General features: G+C 39.0%; 1 protein-coding gene across 1 annotated transcript in view; it reads right to left on the bottom strand.

The window, feature by feature from the left end:
* The window catches only part of CYBRD1 (cytochrome b reductase 1), a 29,932-nt gene extending 9,084 nt beyond the window's left edge, over positions 1-20,848 (bottom strand). Inside the window, exons 1-2 of the mRNA XM_019727420.3 lie at positions 20,380-20,848; positions 8,384-8,592 (exon numbers count right to left, since the gene is read on the bottom strand). Of these exons, the coding sequence (XP_019582979.1) occupies positions 8,384-8,592; positions 20,380-20,572 (402 nt within the window). The 5' untranslated portion in view covers positions 20,573-20,848. The remainder of the gene's footprint in view (positions 1-8,383; positions 8,593-20,379) is intronic.
* Between the last annotated feature and the right edge of the window lie 368 nt (positions 20,849-21,216).

Below are 21,216 nucleotides of genomic sequence, written 5' to 3'. Positions count from 1 at the left end.
GCACAAATGAAACAACAGAGGATAAGAATCGGGATATTTCAGAGAACAAAAAAGGAATGTTGAGACAATTTAAAATAATATTTAACTCACCCAAGTTTAAGGTAAGAAAAATCTATGGGTGTAGTAGTTGATTACACTAATGGATTAAAGAAGAAAAAAATATTCATCTCAATAGACACAGAAAAGCTTTCAATAAAATTCTACATCCATTCAAGACTTGAGAAGAAAAACAAAGCCTTTTCACAAACTGCAACAGGAAAAAATGTGAAACATCTCTACTCAATAGTAAACTATTAGAAGCATGCTCTTTAAAATAAGAACAAATCAAGGATTCTTATCTCTATTTCTATTCTGTACTTCTTAAATACTTCTATGTATTTCTGTATACTTCAGTACTCCTGTATTCTTCTATACTGCGCTGAGTAGGACACAGAGGAAAAGATATAGGACAAAACTGGCATTGCAGGTAAGTGGCGAGGACAGGGGCAATTTAATAAATGGTGCTGGGGAAACAGTTTACCCATATGGAAAAAAGTGAAGATGGGTCACAACATTACATCATACACTAAGTTAATTCCAGATGAATGCCATATGAATTAAGTACTTAAATATCAAAAACAAAAGTTTAATACTCTTAAAAGAAAACTTAAGGGAACTGTAATATAACATTTTGGCCATTTATAGGCTTTCTCTTAGGCCAATGGTTCTCAGCATTAGCATGCAGCTGAATGACGGGGAGGGCCGAGGAAAGCCCATATTACTTTCAGAGTTTCTGATCCAACAGGTCTACAGTACAGCCTGAGAATCTGCTTTTTTTTTTTTCTTTTAACCTTAAGGTAGGAAAAGATTTCATAAACAAGTTACCAAAACAAAACATAATAACCTTAAAAGAAAACATGATGAATTTGTTTCATTAAAACTGAGAATTTATAAAAAAATACTAACAAAAGAGAAACATACAAGCTTCAAACTAAAAATATATGCAATACATACAAATGAAAAAGAATTTGACAGATCTACAAATCTTTAAGGAAAAGAAAAGCTCATTTTTTTCAACTGGACAAAAGATACGGACAGAGATCCTAGAAGAGAAACATGACTAATCAGTGAAATAAACACTAAAACCACAAGAAGACATCATTTTAGACCAACTAGTTTGCAATAATTAAAAATTTGAAGAGGATGCCTGTTGGCAAGGATGTGTTATATGGGAACTCTTATATACTGCTGGCAGGAATATATAATAATTGGGGTCAACTACTTTAAAACAATTTAGCATTACTTTTTTAGTATGAGTATATAATTCCATTCCTAAGTATACACCCAGAGAAACCTTGGCATATGAAAACCAGATGTGTATATGAATGTCAATGAAACATTGTAACAGAAAACAACTGAAAATAGCCCACATGTCTAACAGCAGAATAGATAAGTAAATTTGTGGTATATTTATACAATGGAATACAAAAGTAAAAATGAATTATCTACATCTAGTAGAGGAAGCAATATAGTTGAATCAGTACAATTTTAAAAAGGTTGTAAAAAAAAAAAAGGTTTGAAAAAACAGTCTCATAATATATGTATTCTATTGCCACCTAAATAGTGGTGGCACTATTGCCTAATAGTGGTGGCAATATTGCCACCACTATTTAGGTGGCAATAGAATACATATATTATGAGACTGTTTTTTAAAAAGTTAAAGCAAGATTAAATACTATATTGTTTAGGGATTCACAGTGTATGGTAAAATTATAAAGAAAAACAGGGAATGAGGAAAAGAAACTTCAGGAGAACGGTCACCTCTAGGGTTGGGATGGTTAGAAAGATGTGGGATGAAGGTGACTACGGGTCCTATGTTTTCTAAATTAGGTTGGATGGTGGAATAATGGGAATTAATTTTATTGTGATTCATGACTTCTACATACACACAATAGTTTGCTATTTTTAGAAAATGCCCCAGAGGCCATGTCTGACAAGTAGAAAAGAATGCTACACTTGAAATGCTTTACAATGCATAGATACAGACATACATAAGGAAGCATGAAGACCTTTCAGCTTTTTGGTTGTATTGTTTTGTTGCTTGCCGCCGCCCTTCCCTCCTTCCTTTATTTAATGAAATCACCTAGACTCTAGCTTCACGTGGAAGGTAAATTCTGATTTTACACATAGCAGCCAAACCAAACCCCAGTAGCACTAAGGTGAGAGGCTCTGAACTTGATCATCTCTCCCATGTCCTTCAGACTCTGTGGTAGGTTTGCTTCTTGAGTTGTACTGAGGGGGAGTGCAAACCGACCTCACAAAATCGGATAAATGGTCTGCACGCTATTATGCTTTGCGACTGAAGTGCACAGCAGTTATGATTGTGTAAGCGAGCCCTAAGCAACAGCTGCACTTGCTCCCGGCAGGATTTCCTGCTCTCTACCCACAAGTGGCAGCTCCAAGAACCTCCACTTAGAGACAACTCAGCTTGTTTCAGAAAGAGACACAACTTCCCCTTTTTACTCTTAAACTACGGAATCTGTAGAAACACCTCTCTGACAAAGCATATTTTTGTGGCTCATGTAGTTTCACAACTAGGCATATGGAGGCTGGTATCTTTGTAAATCATAATAAGGACAGAGCTTAGCTCCTATCAGAAGTGAAGAAAGGAAGGTTGGAATTGGTTTCTTTCCACTGGGAAAGGAAATGCTCTTTAATTTCTTCCTGAGCAAACCTGGGTGATCTGTTCTATCACTTCTATAGAGAAGCAATGAAAATAGCGTAAAAACAGCTTTTGTGCAACAAAAAAACAAAGCTGGAACGTAGTCATCTTTCCCAGAAAAGGAACAGGAAACCATTCACCTGGTTCTGGAAAGAACAGCCAAAAGGCACTAAGCGTGACATGAGTGCTCACAGCCTTTGGTGAGGGGATGATGTTTGCTTATTCAGTTTGAACAGTTACATATATATGATTTTTATGTAACACATATGATTCACTTATATTTGAAAAAAAAAAAAAAAGAGCCACACGTTCAAGTGAAACAAGATGTTTTAAAAATTATTAATCTCCCCAACCAATCCCACCCACCCTCACATATAAAATATGGTATATATGCCCATATTTTTTTACTCATCTACACATATATGCTTTTTTCCTTTCTTTCCTTTTTTTCCCTCAACAACGACATTTTGCTATATATATTGCTCTCCAGTATTTTTTATAATGAAGCACATATGGATTTCACTGTTGGTCAGTGGTTATAGCTATGTTCTTCATAATAGCTGTATAATAACCAGCAATACGGCTTTACCACAGATTATTTAACCATTCTCTTATTTGGACATTTATTTGCTTCCTATTTCCTGCCTATACAAACAATGCTACACTAAATATCCTTTTTAGAGTTCCTTATGGAACAGTTTTTATTTCCATTCCCTCAAATGTGTGATATCTAGGTCAAGTAGTAGGCTTATTTTTCTAAATCAATAGATATTAACAAACTACTTCCCTAAAATTTTCTGACAATTCGATTTCCCATCAGCAGTGTAAGACAGCACACTTTACCTTACATCCATGCCAGCAATGAACATGACTGTTTGTTGTTCTGTCAATCTCAGGAGGAAAATGGTATTTTATTTCCATTTCCCTATTCTTAGTGAGGTTGGACATTTTATCACATGGTTCTTGGTGATATAATTTTTTCTGTTTTAAATTGCTTGTTCAAATCTTTTGTTCATTTTTCTATTAGGTTGCCTTCTTATTATTAATTTTTAGGAGTTGTTTTGTATATTAAACACAGTAAACCTTACCACATGGTATGATTATTTCCATATCTCTTTGTGCAGTTTCTGTTAACTTTGTTATCTTTTGTCACGTAATTTAAAAAAAAAAATTTGTAGTCAAATTATGTCTTCCTTTTCCTTTATGGTTTCGGGTTTCTTGTTAAATTTATGGCCTCCCCTATTGCAGATTTTATGGGTTACATGCTTCTTAATTTTCTTTTTCTCTTTTCTTTTTTTTTTTTTTAAATATTTAGACCTTTATCTGGAATTTTTTTTGTCATTTGTATGATGTACAGAGTCTTTTTGTTTGTTTACTTTCTTCTAAATTGATTGCCAATTACTATGGTAACATTAAATAAGCATTCTTTCCCCACTAAATTGAAATACCATTGTGTCACAGACAAAGTTCTCATACATGCTTGGACTGCTTCTGTCCTCTCTGTTCTTTCCATGAATGTATTTTGGGTTTTCCTATGTTAGTAACTTGTTTTTAATAAGGCAGGTTTCTTTTCACTTCTTTTTCAAAATTTTCATGGTTATCCTTGGATATTTGTTCTTCCACATAAAGTTTAAGACTTCCATTGGGCTTAAAATTAAAGTCACACTTAACATTAATATTAGTTGAAGAGAGAATGATATTTCTATATTAATTTTTCTCTTTCCATAACAATTTTTCTCTCATCATACTATGTTTTCTTTTTTTAGTAAGATTTTATAGTATTTTACATATTTTGCATATAGATCTTATACACTCATTGTTCAGTTTATTCCTAAGTATTTTATAGTTTTTTTTAATCCATATTATAAATGGATTCTATTTCTTATTCTAAATCGTTACTCTAGTATAGGCAAAAGTTATTGATTTTATATCCAGTCACTTTTCCAAATTCTCTTATCACTTCTAGTCGTTTCTTGGGTTTTTAGACATATATTATATTACCTGCAAACACAAAAAAAGTCACAAATGCTCTATTATTTATACAGAATTTTTTTTTTTTCATTATCTTGTATTAGCTAAAACCCTTAAAGTAGAATGATGATGGTAGCAAGCATCAATGTCTTATTTACTTTTTTTAATGGAAACATCTTCAGTATTTCAGTTTAAGCTGATGGTTGCTGTTGGATGTTGGTAAAGGTGTTTATTATCAGAGCTACCCACTGAGATGTGGAAGTGTATAGCACACAATGGGGTCACATCTAAGAGCTGTTTGTTTTCTCTACTGGAATTGTTTACAGTATCTATTCCTTGAAGGTCAAAGGTATAAAACAGTGGGAACTTGATGCCTTTTTTAGGGATAGATTTCAAATGACCTCACCAATTTCTTCTAATGTTATTGGTCTGTTTAGTTTTTCTGATTCTTCTTGGGTCAAATTTGATCTTAAAAATCTACTTAAGATTTTTAAGTATATTACCATATTTTAATTTAATCATTTGTCCTAATTTAAAGTATTGTTTGTATCTATGATCATATTTTTTTCCATTCTGAATGTTTTATATTGTATGGTTTGATTTTTTCAATCAGGTTGACAATGGTTTATCTATTTTATTTTAATTTTTTAAAGAACCAGCTTTTAATTTCATTTATAACTTCTTCTATCTTTTATTTATAGTTGTGGTAAGCTAAATCAAGACCCTCTCCTTCCCAAAAGATGTCCATACCATAATCCCTGGAAGTTGTGAACATGTTATGTTACTGGCAAAAGACACTTTGCAAATGTAATTAAGGTTAGCAATTTTATGATTGGGAGACAACTCTGGATTATCTGACTAGCCCAATCTAGTCACATGAGCCCTTTTAAAAACAGCAAACTTTCTCTGGCTGGAAGAGAAGAAATGAGAAGGAAGAAGAAGTCAGAGAGGCTCAAAGCCAGTGAGATGGATTCAGTGCACCACTGCTGGCTCTGAGATGACGGGGCCACGTGCAGGGAAGAGGGAGAGGGAAAGGACACCCTTAGCTGAAAGCCACCAAGGAAACAGGTACTGCAGTCTTATAACCGCAAGAATTGGATTCTGCAAATAACCTGCATTAGCTTGCAAGCTGATTCTACCCCCAAAGGATACCCATAAGAGCCCAGGCCAGCCAACACTGTGATTTTGGCCTTGTGAGACCCAGAGCAGAGAAACCAGGCAAGTCAATCTGGGCTTCCGATGTACAGAAATTGTGAGGTAATAAATTTGTGTTGTTTTAAGCCACTCAGTCTGTGGTAATTTGTTATGGCAACAATAGAAAACTAACAACACTATTCATGGCTTTCTTGGGGGAGAGGGGGCAGTCTTTATTTACATTTCCTGTTTTATTTTGCTGTTTCCTTTTAGTTTTTTAAGTGGATACTAAGTTTATGTTTTTTAAGTTTACTTTCCAAAAGATAGTGTCTAAGCCTATGTTCTATGAGAACCATTGTAGCTAAGACCCATAGACTTTAGAATACGTATTCTCTTTTTTGCTAATTCCTAGAGATTTCTTAATTTACATATTAAGATATAGAGCAGAGTATAAATTGGTTTTTTAGAGAATTTAGATTACAAGGCATAAATTTAATAATAAAAAAGGCATATCTGGTATAGAAAGTTTTTTTTAAAACTTAGCTTTAAAATATTATTACTGTACAAGAAATGCATATGTGCCTAGAAGATATAGAAAGTAAAAAAGAAGACTAATCAACTGGAATCCAGCCACCCAGAGGTCAACAGTGCTAACATTCAAGTGCATATCTTTCCAGATGCTCAAAGAACGCCTTGGTGTATAAGTAACTCTGTAGAGGCATTTATTTAGTCCATTTTAACTACTGTACTCAGAAGCACAGAACCCTATCACAGGGAAACTATGAAGAATTTGGGTGGTTTCCATTCTGTTCCCCAGAGACATGGCCTTCAACTGAGGATGTGCAAACACAGGCTGAGTGATCGTGGGGACATCGTGGAAACAATGGAACCAAGGGCTTGTGGGGAGTGCCCAGGACTTCCGCAGACCTGGGTCCAAGTCCAGGCTCTGCCATTAGCTGTGTAACCTGTGCATCCTCAGTGTCCATATAGGCTATCTTACTTAAAAGACTGTATGAGATGAGTCGAATGCTTCACACAGAACTCAGGCTGTAGAATTCTGCATTCTGAGGCGGCGCAAAGGAAGTGGAGCAAAGCCAGAGGAACGCACCACTGGAAACAGAATAGACAGCTGAGAAAAGTACTGAAGAGATGCCAGTAAGTCAAGAGTGTCCCCAAAGCCACTGACAGCATGTCCAAGGCCCCTGCTGTTGCCATCCTACCCTGTAAAGGGAGAGGCTCCACCAGCTGATGGCACTGCAGGAAGCTGCCTCCCAGATGTGAGGCAGTGGCTGAGAACACTGAAAGAAAAATCAACCTCAAGGACAAGAGAGCTGAGCTAAGCTCCAGCTATCCACTTTGAAATCTTTTCCTTGTTCCTTCTTGATCAGGGAGATCATGTCTGATGCATGCAGGGTTTTCTCTGTGCTTCTCTCCTACTACGTTTCCCTGAAAATAAGACCTAGCTGGACAATCAGCTCTAATGTGTCTTTTGGTGCAAAAATTAATGTAAGACCCAGTCTTATTTTACTATAAGACCGGGTATAATATAATATAATATAATATAATATAATATAATATAATATAATATAATATAATATAATATAGACTGGGTCTTATATTATTTTTTGCTCCAAAAGACGCATTAGAGCTGATTGTACGGCTAGGTCTTATTTTCGGGGAAACACGGTATCTAGCACCCAATCCTTACTTCCAGATATGATAATGAAAACTTAATTAATAGTGTCCATACAGACATTAACTTTTATTTGATTAACATTCAAAAAGCCTTTCTTTAAGAAGAAAAATGACAAATGTCTGGTAAGAGGTCCTTTTTTTGAGAGGTCATACATTCATATATTTTAAGATGTACCTTGTGGATTCCCTCCAGTTTCTTACTTTTCCTCTATCTACAGAAAAGTAAAGTTCAAAATGATGTCCCAATAAAGTAGTTGGATATATACTGTACTAACTAAAGAAGGGAAGTAAATCAACATAGTTTACAAAGATTTTTCAACAAAGTAGTTAATGCCAAAAAGACTTTTAAAATTCACCTTTGTTTTAGTGACTTAGAACAGCCAAATTTCTATCACACTCTATTATGTTTAAATACTGTGCTCTCAAGAGTATGTGGTTTTAGTAAGCGAAGGGAAGAAAGAGGAAAAATAAACACTAAGCCTTCAAAATGTAAAGAAACAAAGAGATATAAGTTCATCTCTTCGCTCATAAAGTTAAACCTAGAAAATAGAAGTGACAGAATGTGGGAAAGAAATCTATAGCTCTTATCTATGCTAGTTTATTTAGCACATGAAAATTTAAAGTCCCAACAATGGCAGTCTAGATGTTATCAGCTAACAATTTCCTTACATACATATGCCTATATTTAAAATATCACATTCAAGCTCATAGATTACAAATTCTGTGCCCCCTCAGGGGAAAACACTTAACAACGGAAACAAGTGGAACAAAGACTAATGGGAATGAGAAGATGATTTCCAACAAACTATTAACGTATAGAAAACTTTTACAGAATCTGAATTGTGTTTTGTATCTTGTTTATAAATATACTGAGACACTTACCTGTAAGATGTAAAGTATGACAGCTGTCATTCCAACCCAGCTATGCAGACTGTACATATTGGGGATATTGGAAGCATTGTGGTAATCAAAAACAGCCACCAGAGAAATAATTGCAAGAATGGCAGCAATGGTGTTTAACCCTGCGTGGATGAATTTCATCAGGAGCTTGCTGCATTTCCAGGTCCATGGCAGTCTGTATACAATGATGGCTAGAGAGAGAAGAAAGGGAGAATACGGTTTTGAGGGGTTTTTAAAAAATTATCACAAGATAAACAATTTGATGCACTGAACTCTTCCTTCCACGAAACCCTTTTCTCTTGGCTTCTGCTTCTCCCCTCTTCCCTGCCTCTCAATGGTTCCTTCTTGGGTTTTTTGCTGGCATCTTCTTTATTCCCAACTTGTGGAAAAAACTTTGGTGCTTCTCAGGCTCAGTCCTAAGACTTTTTCTCCCTCTGCACTCTCCGTGGGTGATCTCATTTACTCTTTCACTGAAATGCTACCTACACTGCAGGGACTCCAAAATTTGTATCCCCAGCCCAGAACTTTCTTCCAAATGCCAGACCCACATAATGCAATGGGGAGGATATCCCCATTGACATTTCTATATAGATGCTTCCTAAATATCTCAAACCTCACACATCCAAAACTAAATTCTTAATCACATGATCTGGTTTCTTTGTATAAATGTTTTAGATTGACAAGAAAAAGGCAAACTAAGGATTAGAAATATGTGCAAAAGGTTTTAAATAGAAGAAAGAGTACATCCAAGCTTCCATTCAAGGTGATGGAGTAGGTAAATGCTGTACTCACCTCCTCCCTTAACCACCTCAAAATTACAACTAAACTACAGAAAAGCCATCATGGAGAACCACCTGAAGTCTGGCTAAACAGAAGTCCTATAACTAAGGACATGCAGAAAAAGCCACATTGAGACTGGTAGGGGGGATGGAGATAGGAAAGGATTGGCCCACACACACGTGGCGGTTAAAAATCAGAAGAGATATCTCGGCTGTGGTGCTCCCCCCTGAGTAGTGAGGAGCCCCAGCCCCATACCAGGCTCCCCAGCCAAGGATTCTAGAGCTGGGGAGAGTTGTCCCATAACTTCTGGCTATGAAAACCAGCGGAGATTATAGCTGAGTGAAACAGAGGGTGTCTGGAGTCCCAGGCATTCCTCTTAAAGGGCCTGCACATGGACTTGCTCACTGATGGGCTCACTTGCTCTGAGCTCCAGAGTTGGGGCAGCAGCTTGAAAGGCATCAGGGACATACGGGGAGGAACTTAATTGTCCAGCTTCAGGGTGAGGGCTGAAGGAGTGTCTCACTTTGCCATTTGGTTTCTTTGTTGAGCCCTTCCCCCACATAGCATGCAAGCACAGGCACAGGCAAGCACCACATCTTAGTCTCCATCCACTCAGCTAACATAACACCATTCACCCCTTCCTGCTGATTCCCTGAGACCCTGCCCCACTCAACTCGTGAGCCCACTCAAGCCGCTTTCAGTGGCTTTTCTGTACCAATGGCCTGTCTTAACTCATGCTTCAGGCTCAAAGCTCCAGAAAAAGAACTAAACAAAGCAGAGACAAGCAATCTACCAGATGCATAATTTGAAACTCTGGTTATAAGGATGCTCAATGAGCTCAGGGAGAACTTTAACAAAGAGATAGGAAGCATAAAAATGGAGATGAAAACCGTAAAACAGAATCGGTCAGAACTGAAGAATGCAATAACTGAAAGGAAGACTACATCAGAAGGAATCAATAATAGGTTAGATGAAGCAGAGATCAAATCATTAATTTGGAAGATAAGGTAGCAGAAAACACCCAATCAAAACAGCAAAAAAGATAATAATAAAAAAAATGAGGAGAGTTTAAAGGGCCTCTGGGACAACATTAAGCATACCAAAATTTACATCATAGGAGTACCAGAAGGAGACAAGAGAGGGCAAGGAATTGAAAACCTATTTGAAGAAATAATGACGGAAAACCTCCATAACCTGACGAAAGAAATAGACATACAAGTCCAGGAAGCACAGAGAGTCCCAAACAAGAGAAACTCAAAGAGGCCCACATCAAGACACATTATAAATAAAATGCCAAAGGTTAGAAACAAGAGAGACTCCTGAAAGGAGCAAGAGAAAAGCATTTAGTTACCTACAAGGGAGCTTCCATGAGACTGTCAGCTGATTTCTCAACAGAAGCCTTGCAGTCCAGATGGGACTGGCACAAAATATTCAAAACGATGAAAAGCAGGGACCTACAACCAGGATTACTTTACTCAGCAAAGCTATCATATAGAAGGACAGATAAAGAACTTCCCAGACAAGAAAAAGTTAAAGTAGTTTGTCACCACTAAACCAGTATTATACGAAATGTTAAAGGGACTTCTTTAAGAAGAAAATAAAATTTAAAAAGATTTAAAAAATATGAATAATAAAAAGGCAATAACTACATGTCTATAATTACTTCAAATGTAAATGCATTAAATGTTCTAATCAAAAGACACAGGGGTGGCTAAATGGATAAGAAAACAAGACCCTCACATATGCTGCCAACAAAAAACTCACTTCATATTGAAAGACACACACAGACTGAAAGTAAAGGGATGGAAAAAGATATTTCATGAAAATGGAAATGAAAAAAAAAAAAAAGACAGCTGGGGTAGCAATACTTATACCAGACAAAATAGACTTTAAAACAAAGGCTATAACGAGACAAAGAAGGACCCAGCAACTTCACTTCTGGGTATTTATCCAAAGAAACACAAAAGAGAAATTCAAAAAGACATATGTACCCCTATGTTCATTGCAGCATTATTGACAATAGCTTCTGATCCCAATGGGCCCAGGCAGTTATGAATTTTTAGTCCCTATATCTACTTGAGAGTTTCTATCTCTTCTTTCAGTTTCTTGCTTAGGCTGGGGTGCATACCTCCAACCTCTTCCCTCCATCATCCAGCCTTATCTTTTATTCCTACTGGCTCTAAGTTCTTATAAATTTTTATGTTGGCAAAAATCTTTACCATCTCGGTGCTGAGCACATAGCAGCCTGTTTATTATTTTCTGCGTGATTGAAAGAGTTTGTAATAGTTTCAAAGTTAAAACGATATTTTTGTAAGCTTGCAACCTCATAGCAAACTAATCTCAATGACTAAATAGGCAGCTTGTGGAAATCTGAGGGGCACTCATGAGTGAGGCACAGAGTTTTCAGCATCTATCCTGGCTATAGAGAAGCTCTGTTGGATAGCTGATCATGCTCCAAAATGCTCTCTGGATAAACAAAGGATAATTGCAAAATGTTGCATTTCCCTAAGATGTTTACATCCTTTAAAAAAAATGTATAAATAACCAAAATGTGGTGGACTTTAGGAAAAAGGGGCAACTTTAACAAATCAAACCACGTTCTTAAACAAGAAGCTATTCTCAACACTTATAAAAACTGCCTGGAGAGCATAATTTAAATATTTCTTGCTTCTTTGGCTTGGCACTTACCTAAACATCATTCCTGAGGTTCAGTGGAAGGAAGAAAAAAGTCCAGAAACCCATTAGGAGGGAAAATGCTATCAAACAGCTACTTGTGATTGAAACAAGAGTTTTCTGTTTCCCCAGAAAATGAAGGGAACCATGAATACCTACAGATGCTCCTTGATTTACGATGGGGCCACGTCCTAATAAACACATCATGAGCTGAAAATATCCTTAAGTCAAAACTGCATTTAATACGCCTAACCTGCCAAACATCAGAGCTTAGCCTGACCCACCTTAAACATGCTCAGGACACTTACATTAGCCTACAGTTGGGCAAAATCATCTACCACAAAACCTATTTTATAATAGAGTGTTGAAAATCTCATGCAATTTATTATGCATATCACTTTTGCACCATCATGAAGTGAAAAATGTTTGTCCAAGTGTATGTGGGGAAAGGACCACTTGGAGGGGGAGAAATGTCCCCAAACATAGACAACAATTAGACTCTAGTTCTTTTATGTTTAAATTTTGTGATTCATGAGGGTAGAAGCCTGTCTATCGTGTTCAACATCAGACCTCAGCATTTAGCACAGCACATAGTAATAATTCAGTATGTGCTGAATAAATAAATTTTAATAAAGCACACTAATTCATTCAGTATTATCCAGCGCATACGTAGATCCTCTTTTAAAATGCCACAATCAAAAACTCAAGACAATTGGTACTGCTGACCCAAGGGTTAGCTCATGAAAGACCAAACAGCCCTTTTAAATAAGTAAAAAGTATTCTGCACTTAGATCCACCTGAACAGCTTTAGGTTAAGGATTAAGTGAACCCCCAAATAAAATAGTAGTAAGTTATGAGTTTGAAATACACCGGAATTTAAAACTCTTACAAATTCTAAATCCGGTGTGCCCAGTACACTTTTCTTAGCTCTTTGAATAAAGGATTATTTTGCCCTCCTTGGTAGAATGTTCAGAACAGAATTATCAAGCTTTACATCTCATTTCTCTGTGCATCCAAGAATCTACCTGACTCTATCCAAAGGACCTCTAGTTTAAATGTAAAAGCAGAGAACGCTTTTTAAATAAACTTCTTGAAGACTCCTGCAGTGCCTGTCAAAGAGAATCTGAGCTTTGAAACTGTGCATTCAAACTGCCTCATTGCATGAATATCATGAAACCAAAATCCTTTGGTGAAACAAAATGAAGGAAGTGATTTGGATGATTTGTTTTAGTATCTTGGCACTAGAAGCATCTCTTTGTAGTGACTGAAATCTTTACAAAGGCGGCTACTTGGTACCAAAATGTGTATGAAAAAGTGTACTTGAATTTTGCCATTAATTGGCTAGACATTTACAAATATCCAAGAAATTTTGTTTTTAGAAACATCAGCTATATTTTCTTGTGCTTCATATCAAAATATTATGACAGATTAGAAATAGTACTGGCTTTGATATTACTTGGTTGCCTGACCCTGGCCAGACATTTGATCTTTAAAATTAGGAGTTGGACCTGAAGTCCTAGCCAACTCTAAATAGGGTGCAGGTTTTCTAGAAGAAAACCAAAATTTGGCTCTATTTCAAGTGGGAACAGCTTATAGACAGGGCTGCTGTGTCTGGCATACAGTCCCACCCCTTCAGCTTAATAAGGGTATGCTGAATAAATAGGATAATATATGAAGAAAATGAATGCATGAATGACCAAATGAATGAATGAGTGAACTTAGAAAACTGTAACTGAAGTCTGTACAGCCATTTCAAAGCTCGTTTCAACCTTTTAAGAAAGTTTCTATATGAAGAAAAAAGTTATAACAAAGATTTCTAGTCTATCTTTCTTAAAAGCTCATTTTACTTATTAAGAAAAAATTTTAAAACCCCACAAAGTCAAGACAGAAAACTTGAATAGAGGTCACTTGAAAACTGGAAGGTATATACTAGATTTGGTCCACAGGTGTGTTTTCTTTGATTAGCACAATGTTTTGTGGGTTTTGTTTTGGTTTTGTGGCTTTTTTACTTTAAGTTGGAACCAATTTTTAAAAATCTGGATTCTCCAGGAAAATGGGAAGCTCTAGCAACGTTGAGCTGGCACCGTCATCTAGCCACAATCCACTGGAACTAAGTAGAGGTTTCCTATTTTGCCAGGAGTAGACACTCTCCAATTTCCTACAGTTTCCACCCCTCCCCAAGGTATATACCAACACCCTGCTATATGAGGATCTGACCTATGGTTAACTGCCCTCATAAACAGATAAAGTGGTTTGTCCCCAATCTTATTAAGCAACATTGTTTATAATAAACATGACCTCCGACTGCTAAATTGTGTCTAGACTGGGAGGAATAATGAAAAAATTATAAATACTTGATGGGAATGACATGCTTTGGGCTTCCCAGAGTGCAGTGTTAGCTGTTATATCCTGTATTTGTTTCCTAGGGCTACCATCACAAATTATCAAAAACTAAGTGGCTTAAAACAAGTCTTGTGTGTCTGACTGTTGAACCCAGGAAGACACCCTGGTGGGTGCTATACACCCAATCCACTTCATCTATTTACTTTATGGGATGTCCTTGTAGGTACGAGCCCTGGTTTAAAGGATTGGCCAAACTTTCATTAATCTAGTAAACATGTACTGAATGCCTATTATATATTATATAATGTTCTAAACACCATAGATACAGCAGGGAAGAAAGCAGACAAAATCCCTCCCCTTGGGGAGCTTCCATTCCAGTAGGAGAAGACAAACAACACATGACTAAATGATTTAACAAGTCAGTGGTCAGAATTTGGATAATACTGTATTTTTTAATTTGGAGCCTATGATTTTCTGATGGATTGGAGGAGAATTATGGAAGAAGAAGGAGAATCAAGGACGACTGTGTAGCTTTGTCACGAACACCTAGAAGGATGAGGTTGCTATTTACTGACATGGGGCAGCCTATGAGAGGAGTGGTTTTTAGGGACATGAGGAAGGTTGAGAGTTGAGATTTGAATGTCTATTTGACCTCCACGTAGAGTCTGAGTAGACAGATGAATATTTGGGTCTAGAGTTCAGGGAAGAGGTCCAGGCTAAAGATAAAAATATAGGAGAGTTCGATGACTAGATGATATTTAAAGCCATAAGACTATATATGATTCCCGAGAGGATGGGTGTATCAAGAAAGGAGAAGTGGTCAGAAGACTGAGGCTTGGACAATCTAACCTTAAGCGATCAGGGAGAAGAGGAGGAACCAGCAAAAGATGCTGAAAGAAGTAGCCAGTGAAGAGAGAGGAGTCAAAAGAGTCAGGTGTCCTGGAAGCCAAATAAGGAAAATGTCCCAAGGACAAGTAAAGGGTCAGTTATGGGAAAGGCTGCCTTCTGGTCAAACAAGACCAACAATGAGAACTGAGCACTGGAATTAGCAATGTGGAGGTCACTGATTTCTAGGTTCAGAACGATTTTGGAGGAGCAGTAGAGTGAAAGCCTGAGTAGAGTAGGTTTGAGGGAGAATAAGAGGAGAGCGATTGGAGACTGCAGGTAGTGACAAAAACTTCTGCGTTAAGGCAAGCAGAGAATTGAGGCAGTAGCTGAAGGAGGAATATGGGGTCATGTTGTGGTTGTTTTTAAGACACAGATATTACAACATGTTGGAAATAATCCAGTAGGGGGAGAAACTCAATGATGCAGAAGGAAAAGGGGAGAATCGGTAATGTCCTTAGGGAGGCAGAGGAGGCACAGATTGTACTTTGGCAATGCAAGTCTAATGAGCTTGAGGCCTTTAGAATCAAGGTGCATAACTGGTATCATATGATGCTCAGTCTTCCCGGACATTGACCAGACCAATGTTTCTGAACTGGCTCAACAGGAGAGTCACTGAGGGGAAGGTAGGGCACTTTTGCTTTAGATACAACTATTATCATCACACACGAGTGGCTGTAAAATTGCATCTTGTTACCAACAGTTTAATGATGGTAAAGAAATACTCACTTATTCATTCAACGACTACTTATTGGCCTCCTGTGTACCAGTTTTAGGTGTCATTCTAGGTGCTGGAGTACAACAGTGAGCAAGATAATCATGTCTAAAACATTTTTGTTCATTATGTTATAAAGAGATCTGCCTGCATTTATTTATAACAAAAAAAAATGTGCTTTGGGTTGCCTTGAATTGTCTCTATACCTTGTGAAAACCCTTGTTTCACTAAGATTGATAGGTTTTATTATCAATGGTGTCCCCAAGGTTGGTTTTGGAGTAGGTATTTGGGACACTTTCTCCATTATCTTCTTTGCCAGGTTTTACCCAAGAGCCCTTTCAAATATATTTAAGTGGTCTTAGAATTTGGTCACTTTTAGATACATTAATAGGATATCCCAACTGCCTTTTAAGAACTACTCTTAATTGTTTTTAAGTGTTACTTAAATGTAGTTACAGTCTCTCACAAAAGCAAGTTGAGATCATTATACTATTCAATTTCTCTTCCCTCAGTTTGTACAGTAAAAAGAGTTCTACATGTGGAAAAGTAAGGAGTATAGAATTGCTGAGACTGCTTTTCACTAAATTTATAAACTTGAATTTTCTACTTTTACTAAAGAACACATTCCATCTTGTTGAACCTTTTAAAAGGTCAACTGCCACTTTGAGAGCACTCATTTGTTCAGTCTTCTGTGGCCTTCTTTTCAAGGTTTGTTTCTCTGATTTCCTGGCAGTATACCTATTTCGTGGGAAACATTCCTTTTAGAAAAGCACAAAGCCTCTTCTAAAGTTCTCTCTGAAACTCTTCTTCATTCATGTTCACTAGATTTCCTACTGGTTTAAATTTTATTTCAGTCTGTCATATTTTATTTTAGGATACATACATTTTCCAAAGTATACTTCGAAAGAGAGAGAGAGAGAGAGACAAAGAGAGAGAGAGAGAGAGAGAGAGAGAGAGAGAGAGAGAGAGAGAGAGAGAGAGAGATTTATTTTGTAACTTCTTTGTTAGCCTTGCTCTCTTCAGACCTTACTTCTTAACAGGTGTTTCAAAAGACTCATACTTGTTCTCACATACTTTCAAACATTGTTTACTGTTTGTATATTATACCTATAAAGCATTTAATGCTTAGAGTAGTAATAACTGTACATATTTTAGCTTTCTCTTCCTAATCTCTAAATATTTGTGTACCACAGAAGAACTCAATTACATCATGTTCATTATTAGAGATTTGAAATAGCATAGCCTAAAAATGTTCTCCCTGAAGCAATGATACAGTAAAAACAGTCTGTTACAACACAGCTAGTCTGTAACATGTGTGTTTCCCTCCTGGCCTATAAAGTCAACTGTTTATTCCTAGTCCTTCCCCTGGAGCCTTCCTACTATTGGGTGTGAGGAGACGCAGGTGGGCCAAGATTTGTAAGAACTCAGGACTACTTTGAATGTGCCTATAGGCATGAAAAAGTTTATGTTCATGTCAATTAAATGTATTATGTGGTGAAAGCGCTTTGCAAATCTGGAATCCAAATAGTAAACAGGATGGGTAATGTTGATAAGACAAACATTCCAAAACTAATACGAATACAGTAACTATGCTTAAAGAAAACAAGGTTTGCCTAAAAGCAGCAGATGAAAACTTCCAAAATATCCATTTACACATTTTTACTCCAAAGTGAGTATAAACAGATTAAGAAAAGTCCAAATTTTAGAGAATAAGAAATCCTTTTAGGAAAACTGTAATGAACTCTAATGTGAATGAAGAGTTACAAAGTGTATTTTAGATGAAGTTTTTTGCTTCTCTAAAAAGAATGTTTTACAGCAAATAAGCATATTCCCATAAAAACAGAGAAATCAACCTTGAAAGTAAAGACACTGAAAACACACTACTTCTGTGGGTAAGTTACTTAACTGCTCTGTGCCTCAGTTTACTCATATATATATATATATATATATATATATATATATATATATGAAATAATGCATTTAGTGGGCACACAGAAAGTACTCGATAAACGGTAGCTATTGTTTTATGACTTTGTCTCTTTGATAAGTCAGGAAACAAGTAATATCACCTGTGTTTCCCTTACCCTTAATTATGAGACGATATTCCAGAACTTCTGGAAAGGTTCCTGGCGTTAGGAGCTGCTCTGGAGAGTTGGTTGGAAGAGATAGTTCCTACTACTTTGAGCAAACAGAAGTGTTGATAGCTCTGGACAAACTTAAGGGCTCCAACATGAAGGAAAGAGGGCTTCTGATGACAGCGGCTTTGGAACTTGAACATGTCTTTCTCATTTTAGTTTAGTGGCGAAAGAACTGGGACTTATGCAATGAAATAGCTCACACCTCAGTGCCAATCTCACACCAGAGAAGCCTGCGGACCATGGCTGGGCATTAGCACTGTCTGCCCCTATATCCCAAAGTGGGAGGATACCGGCCACACTTGCCAAAGGCTGCAGCATGAGTTTTCAACAGAAACAAAAATCTTTTCTTTAGGAATAAAGTGGGTGCTTTTTTGTTCATGTGTTTGGGAAATTTAAATACTGGTGGAGAAAAGGCAGCCTGCTCAAAGGCAAGGCTAGAGGTTTCAGCCAGTGGGCACATCTTTCCAAACCCTTTCCACTCCTTATAACCCCAGCCCACCTGTTTCTACCTTTTTCTGAATACGTTCTCAGCCGAGGCCTTGACTCACTTTTTGGACAGTGATTACAAGTAAATGGTGCTTGCACTAGTAGCTAGAGTTTCCTTCATCCAAACAACATCAGAAGAAACTGTTGGACATTGTGAGAGGTACTACAGGACCATTTGAGTAACAAGAAATGCATTAGAAGTTATTTTTTTTTAGATTTGTAAATCTATGATTGTAAATTTAGATTCTGGAACTGGGGTTTGGTGGAGTGATGTGTTGCTCACAAGTGGCCAGAACCCCTATTCCTAAAGGATTTTGAGATCAAGGAACACATATTTACTCTCCCCTTTATGCCTTGGTTCTAGTTCCTCTTTCCAAATTAAGTGACAATTTTGTGGGGTTGTTTTGTTTTAGTTGGTGCTCTGACGCTTACTCTCACTACCCTTTACTCTCGATTGTCAAATTTTGATAAAAAATGTGCCATTTTCTTTGGTAAGAGGAAGCAGATCTTAATGTCTGCTAGAACACAATATATATACCTTATTGGCTCCATTAAACCTTTTTAAAAACTTCAAAAAACACACGCCATAAAACTGCCATTTGGTCAGGAGAGGAAAGTGGGGGGTAAGCAGGCAAAATGAGTAAAGGGGGTCAAAAAGTATAAACTTCCAGTTATAAAATAAATAAATCCTGGGATACAACATGGTGACTAAAGTTAATGATACTGTATTGTGTATTTGTAAGTTGCTAAGCATAGATCTTAAAAGTTCTCATCACAAGAAAAAAAGTATAGCTATGTGTGATAATGGATGTTAACTAGACTTATTGTGGTGATTATTTTGCTGTATGTACATATATCAAATCACTATCTTATACACCTAAAACTAGTATAATGCAGTATGTCAATTACATGTCCAAAAAATAAACTGCCGTTGACTGAGGCCTCCCTGCCTCAGCGCCAGCCTCATCCAAGAGAATCCAGTCCCCGAGATGACTCACCGCGGGCCCACAGCGAACGCAGCTAACCCCAGGTTCGTCCAGAGCAGACGCCAAGCCGCCCCGGACCCCTGCGGGCATCTCCGGCCCCAAGTTAGTGGCCAGCGCCCAACAGGAAGCCAAGAGGTGGAACTTTGCCATGGCAGCCACATTAACAAGTTGGGCTCAAGACTGTCCAATGACCAAACAGGGCCGCAATACATTCTTTGAGTCTTGGCAGCTTCCCGGGCTCGTCAGAGCTTAACGCTCTAGGAGTTGAAACCAGAGCGGATGCTTCACTCACCCAGGCAGCTACACTGACGAGCCCCTTCACTCGGAGGTGAGCACGTTACAACAGGACAACTCTCGCCCCTCCTTTATCCCCCGTTGGCTTGCTCTCCGGATTCAACAGCCTAGAAGCAAGTTCAGCGAAAGGCCTCGCCTAACGAGCGTCTCCGCGCCCTTGATGGCGCAGGCTCGGTCCTCAGGGAGCGACTTGCCCGGGCCTGCCAGCTGCTCCCGACCGGACCCACCGAGCTCCGCATCGCTCAACGGCTCCCATTTCTGGTGTCGCTAGAGAGCCTCAAGTTCGTCCCAGCCACTCGCTTCAAAGAGTTAACTAAGTGGGGCCGGCGCGGCGGGGCCAGCTCAGCCAGGCGCCGCGGGGCCCAGCCACCCCCCGCAACGCGTCTCGCAATGAACCCCCAGCCGGGAGCCGCCACTCCCGCGCTTGCCCACTTTGACTTTGCGGATCCCCGGCCCCTCTAATCCCCTGGCCCGACCGAAGTCCACCTCCCTCCCTCCCTCCCAACCACCGCCAGGGCTCCAGGGCGCTCTCCACACCCTGCTCCCTGGCCCCCGCGCGCTCCGCGTTCCCCCCTCACCCCCTCGCTCGCCCTTGTCGGCCCCACTGTGTTGGGACTCGGTGGGGGGACCCCCAGCCCGCGCCTCCCTCCCCGCCGTCTCCCAGGCGGTGCCTAGTACCGATGCCCTGGATGAAAACGAAGCCGGTGACCGCGAGCACAGGATGCCAGTTAAACTCGAGGGCTCTCCCGTCCCAGCCAAGCCCCTCCCGGTAGTGGAGGACCCAGATGAGGGTGAAGATCACAGACAGGAAGCCGACAAGTAGCGCCGCCACCAGCAGCCCCAGGAAGCCCCTGTAGCCGTCCATGGCCATCAGCGCCCCATACTCCGCGTCGCGGCAGCCACAGGGAACTCGGCGAGGCGACAGCAGCCTCCGGGTACTGGTCTCACGGCGGGTCGCGGGCGGTGACTTCTTGTAGTTGTCTCCGCCCGGGAGGAGGGGCTTTCGCTGGCCTGCTGGGGATGGGAGGCCTCAAGGGGATGAGCAGCGGGCCTTCGTTCAGAAACCCGCCCCTCCCCAGGGATCTCGTGGAGGCCAGCGGAGAACTCTCACTGCGCGGTGGCCGCCGCCTGTCCCGACATCCAGCTTGCAGAGCGCTCGAGCCACTGATCAGTTAATTGTTCAGCGCGAGAGTTCTGAGGATTCCACACCCACCACTTTCTTTTAACTCTTCCCGTGTCTCTTATTTGTAGGGAGGTTGAATAAGGCAGTGGTGCGCACACCTGATGAACAGATGAGAAGGGTCCGTTGGGTGGGGTTGTGTTTGTGGTTTAGATTAACGAAGCCTTCTGAGCCCCGGTCCTAGACGACTGGCTGTCTTTGACGCCAAAAATACTCCAAGGAGGAACCTGTGGGATGGTATGGGCTTGGCCCGCCCTAGCAAGGAAGCTACTACATGCAGTTTGTGCTTTAAAGAGGGAAGACAGCTTTTGAACCCTGGACTTTCCTATATAGTG

The sequence above is a fragment of the Rhinolophus sinicus genome, chromosome 17, assembly GCF_057876585.1.
Source record: "Rhinolophus sinicus isolate RSI-liver-muscle chromosome 17, RSI-T2T, whole genome shotgun sequence".
Classification (NCBI taxonomy): Eukaryota; Metazoa; Chordata; class Mammalia; order Chiroptera; family Rhinolophidae; genus Rhinolophus; species Rhinolophus sinicus.
This window is presented reverse-complemented; position numbering and strand designations above follow the sequence as displayed.